Raw genomic sequence first — 12,314 nt, 5'->3', positions numbered from 1 at the left:
CTTCAATACCTCATGTAGACCCATACTCCCACCAATCAAGTGCATTTTGTGCCAGCTCAGTTTGAGCTGCTTCAACCATGAGCAGCTCAGAAGTGCTGGATAGCTACCTTTAAAAATGTACCGGTGAAGTTTCTTTCTCTGTTTACTCTCCACTGCAACTCCTCTCACTGGGACAACCTCAACAGTGTATGCCTTTGCTGTCAATCCTGCGCCTTCTGGGCTGCAATTTCTCCTTGTAGATTGTCTCTGACTCCAGTGATACTGCAGCCCACGTGTCCACGTGCGTCCTCACTGTGGCCCCATTCACCCAAAAGGCACCTGTCCTGTAACAGATAAGACATGCAAAGCTTCTTCAACCACAGAGAGCCACTCAGGACATCCTCAGTAAGCTCCATCGCGTTCACGTTCCTTTTTATTTTACCAAAAGTCATTTTTCTCTATTACCGTGTTTTTGATTGATGAATGTCTTTTTACTTTTATGGGCACGTTCAATGTGCTCCTTTTTACCACTGTCTTGGCAGCCTAAATCCTTATTCCAACATTCTTTTGCTCAATGCTCAGTTTGCCACAACAGTAACATTGATTGCTAATAGGTGTATTGTTCTTTTTTTTAAATAAATTTTTTAAATTGAATTTTCAAATGGTTACAGAAGGAAAAAAAAATTATCAACCCTTCCCCCCTCCCCTTAACCCTTCCCTCCTAACATATCCCTGTAGAAAGAGAAAAAAAAAGAAAGAAAGAAAGAATGCCTGGATATCGGAAGATCCCCAAATGCTCCATGGAGTTCATAATAGCTTTAGTATATATATTTATTTCTTTCCCCAAATAACCAATAATTTTATCTTCAGAGCACCTATGTATTTAATCCTATCTTTTGTAAATAAAGGTGGCAAATTTTTAGAAATATTTCGTATTTATCTCTTAAATTATAAGTAATTTTTTTCAAATGGAATGCAGCTAAAAGCTATATCTATTTTCATTTTCTTAATGTATGTTAAAATTCTTTTTCTTTTCACCAGTCCATTAAGCCCATTAACATTAAAACTTAAAAAATTCAGTAAATTAGTCATTATTTTTAACAGGGTTACTCCAGTCTATAGTAATACCTAACTTTTCAACTTTCGTAGTACCTTGGGGAATCTTTTTAAAATTCTCCGTGTTGCTATGTGTCTCTCCCCCGATTGTCCAGGCAAAGAAAGAGAAATTAAAGAAAAATAGATTATAAAGAAAAAAATAACAAAATACCCCCCTGTACCAATGTTGTGAATAAAAAAAAACACAACATTACCCCCCTCCGTTGTATGGGTCATGGCAATTGCCATGATTACACACGTGAATCCCGTAGCAATCGATCCGAAGTTCCCCCAGCTCCCCCGTAACATAAAAAAGTATATATAAGAGAAGAAAAAATAATACCACTACTCTCGATTAATATTTCTCAAATTTTTACCTTTCTCCCCCTGTATCATATAATTAAGAATATATTTAAATATTCTTCTGTCCTTAAACATCCATCAACTCCATTCACTGTCCCTGTCTTCATCTTTAATCAGTTTCACTTTTAAATCTTCGGCAATGGTTAGCAAATATTTGGGAGTTCTTGTGCAAATTCTTCTGCATCCCGAAAATCAGTAAAAGATCTTCTTTTTCCGTCATCCAAAAAAATTATTAGGGTTGCCGGGTGGCGCAATATAAATTTATAACCCTTTTCCCATAAAACTTTTTTCGCTAGGTTAAATTCCTTCTTTCTCTTCAAAAGGTCATAACTTATATCAGGATAGAAAAGAACTGTTTTCCCTTCATTCATCAATGGCCCGTTTCTATTTCTGGCACGTTGGGCAGCCGCCTTCAGGATCTTTTCTTTATCTTGTTATCTTAAGCATTTTATCAAGATTGATCATGGGTTTTGATCAACTTGAGGTCTTGATCTTAAGGCTCTGTGAGCCCTTTCAATTTCAATTAACTGGGTTCCTTCTTCCATTTCCAAAATTTCCGGAATCCATTTTTGAAAAAAATTTATTGGATCCTCTCCCTCTATACCTTCTTTAAGTCCAACAATCTTAATATTATTTCGTCTGTTAAAATTTTCAAGTACATCCACTTTTTCCAACAACCATTTTCTTTCTGATGTCCAGGCAGAAATATTATCTTCCATTTTATTCACTCTATCAATGGTGTCTCCCATTATTTCTTCCAAGTTTTTAATTTTCTTGTCCATTTTGTCCTGTCTTTTCATCATTTTATCAAACATAATCTTCATATTTTTAATACTTTTTTATTACTTTTAATGCTTTTAATTCATGCATTATTTGCACCAAAGATTTTTTTATGTCTCCAATATCACCTCCAACCTCTTCCTGTTGCTCTTCTTTGTTTGTCTCTTCATCTTCGTCTGATTTATCCAGAGAATCTGATTCCACCTCATATTCACTTTCACTTTCAGTTCCGACCATAGCTGGGATTTGTAGTTTGGGTTGCTCGTGTTTGCGCATGCCCCTTCCTTCACGCATGCGCAATTCCTGTTGCTATTTTTTTTTTGGAAACGGTTGATGTTGCCGCAGTTTCCTGTTCTGTATCGCCGGAGGTAAAATGCACTTGAGCCCGAGGCTCTTTCATGGCAGCCAGCCTTGATTCTTTTCCAACTTGTGTTGTCTTCAAAGTAGTAGTTTTCTTCTGCTTCTGTTTAGGAGACATATCTTAAGACAATCCTGAGTAGTTTATAAGTAATTTTTAAAAAGTATTTACTAACTTTTCTTCACTTAAACATTATTTTACTGGTTTTTTACGGGAGAGCTGGATTTCCACGTCTCGATCCTACGTCATCACGTGACGTCCCCAGGTGTCTTGTTCTTAACGTGAGTAGAAACTTTATGAACTTGGGAGATGCATTTTAATAGCTGTGCTTCTTTAGCTGCCCTCTCCATAGATGTACTAATCTCAACAGTCTTCTGTAATGTTAGTCTGTCTTCTGTAAGCAAACATTTCTGAATTGCCTCACTATGCAGACCACATACGAGTCTATCATGTAGCATGTCATTCAGTGACTGCCCAAAATCACAGTTTTTAGACAATTGCTTCAGCGCCGCCATAACCTGCGAGACGGATTCATCTTCCTCTTGATTCCTTTTATTAAATTTAAGCCTCTCAGCAATAATCAAAGCTTTAGTTGAATAGTGGCCCTTTAAGATTTTAACTCCATCCTCATCAGGTTTATCATCAGGCTTAGCAAGTTGCACTAGACGCGTAATAAATTAAAAGTTTTTGCACCCATCACAGTCAGAAAAATTGGAACACGAATATCATCTGAAATTCAATTTGCCAGTGCAAAATATCCAAATTGTCAGTATGTGAATCCCATTGCTCTGTCATTTCATCACACAGGCCCACACTTCCAAACATTTGTCACATTTTCAAACACAATCACGTTCCAGAAAAGTCAGCTAGTCTTACCCATCTCTCCCCCTCCCTTTTTTTTTGTTTAACTGTCCTGTTCTCGTTCTCTCCCCTCGGATTCTTCACTCCCCCTGCTTCCTGTGTCCATTTTCTCGTGGCGTGCTCACCCACATGACACAATGTAGCAGCCGGATAAAGGGACAGAACAATACATTGCGACAGTAAATTGAAAACTCTCTCCAGGTTGAGGAACCCCACAAACAGCAGTGCTGTTTATAGGGTCCATTAACTGGTTAAAGAATAGTTTTTTTTAGCAGATTTCTGTTGATAATTCAAAGGTTCAAATATCAAATTTAATGTCAGAGAAATGTAGAGTTGGCCCTCCTTATCCACAGGGGATTGGTTCCTGGACCTCCCGCAGATACCAAAAACTGCGGATTCTCGTCAGTGGACTTTAGGACCCGGCAGAGCACTGGACCTTATTTAACCTGTCTCCGTGCGGTGGACTTTAGGACCCGGCAGAGCACTGGACCTTATTTAACCTGTCTCCGTGCGGTGGACTTTAGGACCTGGCAGAGCTCGGGACCCACAACCCGCAGTGTTTCTGTTCCGGAAGACGATCGTGATTGAAAATAAAGTGGAAATAATAAAGCGATTGTAAAGAGGTCATTCCAATGGCCATCGGTCATTGGAAAAGTGTTCGGCTACAGTCGGTCAACGATCGGAACAATTTTAAAGGATAAAGTGAGAATAACGAAGCATGTGAAGGCCCTGCCTTGATGAAAGCTACAATTATTACTAAGCAACCCAGTGGTTTAATTATTGAAATAATATATTTCTTAAGTGTTTTATATGCATAGAAAGGTAAAATATATACTACATACTAAGACAAACGTTTGACTAACTGACGCTAAATAATACCAGATGTACCTGTTCTGACTTAGAGAACTTATGTTTCTTTTTTTTCAATTCCCAATCCGCAGTAACCTATGCACATCCTCCCATATACTTTAAATCATCTCTAGATTACTTAAAATACCTAATACAATGTAAATAGTTGTTATGCTGTATTGTTTTGGGAATAATGACAAGAAAAATAGTCTGTACATGCTCAAATGAGTGCTGGAGAGAGAACTTCCGGGTTTTCCCGATCCGCGGTTGGTTGAATCCGTGCATGTGGATAAGGAGGGCCGACTGTATTCAATATACATCCTGAAATGCTTTTTCTTTGCAAACATCTATGAAAACAGAGGAGTGCCACTAAGAATGAATGACAGTTAAATGTTAGAACCGCAAAGTGGCCCCCCAAGCTCCCCTTCCACCAGCGCTTAAGCGGCTGCAAGCAACAATTCCCCCCTTACCCCACCGGCAAAAAGTGGCATCAGCACCCGCCACCGAGCACTCAAGCGTGAGCAAAGTGATAGCAAAGACACACACTTGCAGCTACCTCAAAGACCTCACGTTTCACCTGGTATACAATGTACCACTGTCTCTCTCTCTCTCTCTCTCCCTCTCTCTCTCCCTCTCTCTCTCCCCCTCCCTCTCCCCCTCCCTCTCCCCCTCCCTCTCCCCCTCCCCCTCCCCCTCTCTCCCCCTTTCTCCCTAGTAAGGAAGAAGCAGGTGTCTCTGTTTTTCCCAGCAAGCAGGAAGACATGACAAACAACTCGCTGGTTTATGATGTTAGAAGTACGTTGGATCACTTTTTTTCGAGCTCTGTGCCAGAAGATCTCAAAGATCTCGGGTCTCCAGGCACATAGCCACAGACATCCTGACTCCCTCGACGACACACAGATCTCTGGCCATGACTCCGACCCTCGATCCACCCGTCTCCAGAGCCCCGAGATCCTAGGCTTCCAAATCCGAGCCGGACCCTTGGCGTGCCAAACGACAGCGGTTGGTTATGGAACCCCAAGAGCGGGTCCCATTCCCGCAAAGAACCAAAGTCAGTGTCTTCAAGCGAACCCTGAAAAGGAAAAATGGAGATATTAAAGCTGGAAATGGAGCTGTTTCTGAAGATGCAAGCAAAGGAGTTGCCAGTTAGCACCATCATTACTCCACTCCGTTTCCTCAATTCTGTGAATTCTTCAATTGCTGTGGTTTATGTTTCTGCAAGTTTTTGGTGTTTCCAAAATTGTGTTTAATTTGCCACTCTCTTGTCCATTCTCTTAATCTATTTAAGTCCCTCTGCAGCCTACCTGTTTCCTCAACACTACCTGCCTCTCCACCAATCTTTGTATCATCTGCAAACTTGGCAACAAAGCCATCTAAGTCATTGATATACAGCATAAAAAGAACTCTTAACACTAACCCCTGCAGGTCATTGGCATCCAATTAGAAAAGGATCCTTATATTCCCACTCACTGCCTCCTAATAATCAGCCAATGCTCTAATCATGCCAGTAACTTTCCTGTAATACCATGGGCTCTTGACTTGGTAAGCAGCCTCATGTGTGTCACCTTGTCAAAGACCTTTTGAAAATCTAAATATACAAAATCCACTGCATCCCCTTTATCCATCCTACATGTGATCTCCTCAAAGAATTCCAACAGGATCGTCAGGCAAGATTTTTCCTTAAGGAAAACATGCTGAGTTTGTTCTATCATCCTGTGTCATCAAGTACTCCATAACCTCATCTTTAACAATTGACTCCAACATCTTTCCAACCACTGAAGTCAGGCCAACTGGTCTATAGTTTCCTTTCTGCTGCCTTCCCCCTTTCTTAAAGAGTGTTAGTGACATTTACAATGATTTTTGAAAGATCATTACTAATGCCTCCACAATTTCTACAGTTACTTCTTTCAGAACACTAGGGTGCAGTTCATTTGGCCTGCGTGACATATGTACCCTTGGGTCTTTCAGCTTTTTGAGCACCTTCTCCCTTGTAATAGTAACTGCACTCACTTATATTCCCTCACACCTTTCAAAATCTGGCACACTGCTAGTGTCTTCCACAGTGAAGACTGATGCAAAATGCGGATTTAGTTCACTTAGAGCTGGGAAGTTGAAAGAGATACAGGGTTAGAGAAGGGGGAATCTGATAGGAGAGGACAGAAGGCCATAGAAGAAAGGGAAGGAGTGGAGCACTGGAGGGATGGGCAGATAAGGTGAGAGAGGGAAGAGGAAATGGGGGGCATTAGTGGAAGTCTGGTAAATCGATGTCCATGTCATCGGGTTGGAGGCTACCCAGACGGAATATAAGGTGTTGCTCCTCTAACTTGAGTGTGGCTCCATTGCAACAGTAGAGGAGGCCATGGGCTGACATACTGGAACGGGAACAGGAAGTGGATCTAAAATGAGTGGCCACTGGGAAATCCTGCTTTTCCTGAAGGATGGAGCATAGGAGCTTGGCGCAGTGGTCTCCCAATCTACGTCGTGTCTCACCGATATACAAGAGGACACACTGTGAGCACTGGATACAGTAGATCCAACAGACTGACAGATGAAGTGTCGCCTCACCAGAAGGACAGCTTGGAGCCTTGAATGGTAGTGAGGACGGAGGTGTAGCACTTGTTCCGCTTGATAGGTTTCACCTATCACCTACTACCTTGTATTTCTTCCTCTGCTCCCCCCATATTCTTACTCTGATTTCTCATCTTTTTTTCTCCAGTCCTAATGAAGGGACTTGGCCCGAAAAGTCGACTGTTTACTCTTTTCCATTGATGCTTCCTGGTCTGCTGAGTTCCTCCAGCATTTTGTGTGCGTTGCTCGGATTTCCAGCATCTGCAGATTTCCGCTTGATTGTAACCTCAAGTTGTTTATGCTTCGGTAATGAATTAGAAACAAATAATAATTAAAATTAATTGTCTGGTGACCTTAATTTGGCATTTTTGTACACTGGAGAAGTTTGACGGCATTGTGCAGTGATAACTTAATAAAAAGATTGTTGCAGAAATGTGGCATTAAACAGAAAGCTTTGAATCAATAATCTGTGGGCATTTCCAGAGTTTGGTATTTCCTTTTTTTGCAATATTTTGATTGCTCAGTAAACTGGCTGATAATATTTCATATATGTTTAATTTTTGTGGAATATTATTTGAAAGCAAATTCTATGCCTGAATCACTTGTGACAATAATCATATACAAGCATTTCTATCAAATAAAAGCATTTATTAGTGACCAACATCATCAGGTCTTCAAAGAAATTTTGACCCAGTTTAGCTAGGTGCAACACGCAGTTTGGACAGAGCATGGAAAATGGGTGGTGTTTCATCTCGTATCCCTGATTTGAGCCTGCTTAGTTTTTCTTTCAGACAGCAGAGATGAATATCACTTGCGTGTTGAGCATAAAATCTAAAGTATTATATTTCTATTTTTGCCAACTCTTAAACCAGTTAAATAATTTCCATATGACAGGATCTCAACCAGACACTTGTGGGTGGGGGGAAATAAAGATGAGCCTTCAGTTCAGTTCCATTTGGACCAGCTATGAAATATTTTATCTCACTCAGCTTCTTGGATGACTAATTCTGCATATTTTGCTCAGAACAATTAAGAAGAACAGATTGATCTTTTACACAAGAGATCCTGCAGATGCTGGAAATCCTGCTGAGTTCCTCCAGCAGGTTGATCTTTCAGAAGGAGCAATCATTCATTAGACGCGTTGTATGGAGTCTTAACTATTGTGATAAGCTTTGTTTTAATATTTTAGCATAGTGTTGGGTCATGTTATTAACTTATGTATAGAACAAAAAAAACCCTAAACCAGGGGTTCCCAACCTGGTGTCCATAGACCCCTGGCTTAATGGTATAGGTCCATGGCATAACAAAGGTTGGGAGCCCCTGCTCTAAGCCAAAGTTTATACATGTGATTTTTTTTTTAGCCACTTGAGTTACTTAAGAACGCATTGTACTACTGATTTCCATAACTTTACATTTGATTTACTGTTCTGATTCATTTCTTCTACTACATCACACAACTCAAAGTACGGAACTCATGGTTGTTGCTGGGTTATTGATCATAATGTCTTGCACAGCCCTTTTACATGATTTTCCCTGCACTCTTCCAGAGGCTTTCTCTATTCTTATCCCAGTCCAGGACTCTCAGAATTGTGAAATCAATATTTAAAATGGTCACTCATCTAAAGTCTGGATAAACAAAACTGTTTTCTTGAGTCTAGATTTCTTTTCAGATTAAGTTAGAAATAGCAATAGTGATCAGTTGCCTTGTAATATGTTCACTAAACTACAACGTCAGTAGTTATTCTTCTGCAAACTGCATGTATCAGGCTTTTTCTTCCCACATTCCATCTTTTCCTAACAATTTTCCCTCTCTTTGCATCAAATCTCTTTAATCGTTTCTGCTCATGGTCTACTTCCTGCACTTGGGTGCAATATAATGGCAAATGTTTATTTACATAAAGCATCAGCTGAAAGAAGACTACCAACACTAACATGTTTTAATCTGTCTGTTTCTGATACAATTTTAACGAATATTTATTTCTTTACAGGTGCAATTCGCTTTCCCCTTCTGCTCTTTTGTTGCCGGTAAGAAGTCCAACGTATCCTCTAAGTGATGCTGAAGACTCCTGTAGATCGAATCGGTATGGCCAGCTTTCGACTCCAAGGCTGAGTCTGAGAGATTGTGGCTCAGGCGGAGCAACCCCACGGAGCAGTTTTCTGCATTCATGTAGCATTGATTCACAAAGTCCTCTACTGAAAGCCGTGAGCATTGGGTGTTTAGGCAATAGCCCACCAGTCACCGCAGTTGAAGGAGTCAGAGACCAGAAGCCATCACACGAAGAGTGCCACAAGGAGCCAGGTGATGGGATAGGCAACCCGCAACTTAACCGGAGTACTCTGTCTTTGGGAACGGCTGCTATTTTCCGAAAACTTTCCCTCAGCAGGGCCAGCATATGCTCTCAGACTGTTGACATTCGGCAGAAGATTTCAGAATGGGAATGCAGAAAGGAAATATCTCCCAGGCGGAATCTGATGCTGGAGAAGAGAAAAGGTGGAGATAGGGCCAGCAGTGAGGGATGCCCCAGTCTGCTACCTTCACCCTGCAGTGAAAAGACCTTTGATCTGACAGGATTCAAAAGAATGAGTAGGTCATTTTCAGAGTGTTCCTACCCCGAGACGGAAGATGAAGCATCAGATAGAGAATTGTTTGCCAGACATGAAAGGTTGTTTGGTAAGAACCAGTCTTCCAATATCTGCAGCAAAGAACATGTAAGGAAACAGGGATCTGCAGTACTAAGCAGGATTCAGAAGATTGAACAAGCTCTCAAGGAGAGCCCCAATAAGGACCTTCCTCAGTTGCCCAGCAGCTGCTATGGGAGGGAAAGACTAAGGAAAAAATCCTTCACACCTAGTGTGTCAGAGGATATGAGGGAGACTGGGAGAGCAATGAAGAGGGGGAGTGTTAGTTCTGTGATAACAGAACCAGAGTCTGATCCTGGAATTGAGAAAGCTACATTACAGCAGCAACTCAGTCAAAATTCGGACAGCTCTTACTATAAGCCGGAACCACTGCCTGAGAGTCCACCCACCATTATGGTGAATCCTGTGCCAAAACCAAAACGCACCTTTGAGTATGAAGCTGATAAAGTCCATAGGAGTCCTCCTAGCAACAGTCTACCTCCATCGTCTACTCCCACATCTCCACCCCCGCTCCCATCATCCCCGGCTCCCCCTGTCACACGGAGGCAGAAAAAAGATTCAAACCTCCATAGAAAGATCCATAACAGGTAAACACTGACTTCACTATAATGCTTACTGTGATTAAAACTAATTACCTGCAAGATCTGTTGGAATTAGAGTTGTTGGCAGCAGCTTTGGATTATGATGCAGCTTTAAGATAGAAGTGATCTAGGAGAGTAAAATATTGAATGAAAATGAGGTAGGTATTTCATAAACTGACTAATGTAGTCACAGCAATAAAAGCTATTAAAGGTGGAATGGATAAAATTGGATCCAGATGATTGAGCTCCACCTATCTGGACAGCAATGAAGATACATCATTATCCATAATCAAATCCCATGGATAGATCATGTCAGACGAGGAAGGCTCATTTAATTATCTTTGCCAGAATTACAAAGTATGTCATTAATGACTTTGATAGATAGTGACTCAGTATTATTCCAAAGTCAAATATCAGATTGTAGGAATTAAGTCATGATTTTCCAGGAAAGATGGATGGGCACAGATTTGGAAGCTTTCAACACTTGAATTTGAATGGGGGGGAGAAAGGAACATCATTTGCAAGGAAGGAGTGACTGACATCTTTTGAGGAGGTTCTGCAGAGAGCACATTTGCTGGGTAGTTGAGGGTAATAATTTTAGGTATCATGGTGGCTAGGATGGGAGTTTTGTGGTTTGTAGCTTGGTGGTGGCAGAGTCTGAGATGCAGACGATGAGCTTCATGGATAAAGTGATATTTTAAAGGGCAGCAGAGGAGGTTTTGGAGAAGGTGAGGTTATTGGGCCATACCATAGCAGTCTAGGATGGCCCTAGAGTAACTGAGGTACATTGGCAAGCAAGAGCTTTAGCAGCTTGTCACGTTGGATGTCAAAATCAATCTGATCTATGACCTTCAGGAACAATAGAAACAAGGCTGTTCCACTAACATAGCCCAAGGCAGAAAGGCTGAAGGGGCCTGTGGGAAATAAGATGGTATGCTTGATCATTGCTGAAGCAGATCGTGGACTAAATGCTGATATTTTGAAAGTGTTAACCTACATGATTTAGAAGAAGGCTTTTTCCATGAGGAGGAACCATTTCAATTGGGGAAGGGAGATATTTGTGAAAGTGATTCAAAGAATTGCTCATAGATAGCCCTGTTTGAGATTGAGATGATGGAAATAGTGAGGCCAAGTAAGCTATTTTCAGCCTGAATCATGCTTTGACAGGGGCACAGCAATTAATCTTGATCAGAAGGAACTAGTCAGCTTTCTTCATTCTGATGACTGTCAGATCACTAATGTGTGCAGCTGTCAGCTAAGGATGCCTTGTGTTCAACCATGTTGCTGGCCTTTTTAGTCATCAACCACCCACTCTCCAGGTCTTCATAAAAGGACGATTCTTTGGGATAGCATTGTGGGTCTGACAAACAGGGCTTGGTAACTAAAACAAGGAAGAGAAAAAAAAATTCAAGGATAAAGTGGAGATCAAATTTTATCTTCAAATTTTCCATGCTACCATTTCCCAGTTTCTGCATGCCAAGAGGAAATGAAATCTACAAAAATTAGGAGCTAAAGAATGAATGTATTATTTAATATCTCAATTTTCTGGCAAGAATTGTTGTCTCAGTGCATCAGAACTATTCTTTGTAGAGAAAGGAAAAATAAATAGGTCTATACAACGCTTGAAAAATAAAATCAAATTTCCTGCTTGGTCTGGACTGCTTAGTCTCCAGTCCATACAAATGAAGTTGACATTTCTATACTCAAAAACTTCTATAGTTGTACTGTGGAGAGCATTCTGACAGGCTGCTTCGCAGTCTGGTATGGGGAGGCGGGGGCTACAGTACAGGACCGAAAGAAGCTGCAGAGGGTTGTAAATTTATTCAGCTCGATCTTGGGTACTGGCATACAAAGTACCCAGGACATCTTCAAGGAACAGTGTCTCAACAAGGCAGTGTCCATTATTAAGGACCCCCTGCACCCTGGGCATGTCCTTTTCTCGCTGTTACCATCGGGTAGGAGGTACAGAAGCCTGAAAACACACTCAGCGATTCAGGAACAGCTTCTTCCCCTCTGCCATCTGATTCCTAAATGGACATTGAACCCGTGAACACTACCTCACTTTTTTAATATATATATTATTTCTAGTTTTGTACAGTTTTAATCTGTTCAATATACATGTACTGTAATTGATTCACTTATTTGTTTTCTTCTCTATTATGTATTGCATTGAACTGCTGCTGCTAAGTTAACAGATTTCATGTGATAATAAGCAACACACACAAAATGCTGGTGGAATG

General features: G+C 40.9%; 1 protein-coding gene across 5 annotated transcripts in view; it reads left to right on the top strand.

Moving 5' to 3' along the window:
- The window catches only part of dennd2b (DENN domain containing 2B), a 438,424-nt gene that overhangs the window by 247,986 nt on the left and 178,124 nt on the right, over window positions 1-12,314 (top strand). For 4 of the 5 annotated variants that reach the window (XM_073049545.1, XM_073049543.1, XM_073049544.1 and 1 more), the window contains exon 3: window positions 8,842-10,080. The exons of the other annotated variant lie outside the window; for it this stretch is intronic. In XM_073049545.1, the coding sequence (XP_072905646.1) occupies window positions 8,842-10,080 (1,239 nt within the window). The remainder of the gene's footprint in view (window positions 1-8,841; window positions 10,081-12,314) is intronic. 5 annotated transcript variants of the gene reach the window in all.

Source organism: Hemitrygon akajei, chromosome 6, assembly GCF_048418815.1.
Source record: "Hemitrygon akajei chromosome 6, sHemAka1.3, whole genome shotgun sequence".
Taxonomy (NCBI): Eukaryota; Metazoa; Chordata; class Chondrichthyes; order Myliobatiformes; family Dasyatidae; genus Hemitrygon; species Hemitrygon akajei.
The sequence above is the reverse complement of the archived record's forward strand: the minus strand, read 5'-3'. Positions and strand labels throughout refer to the sequence as shown.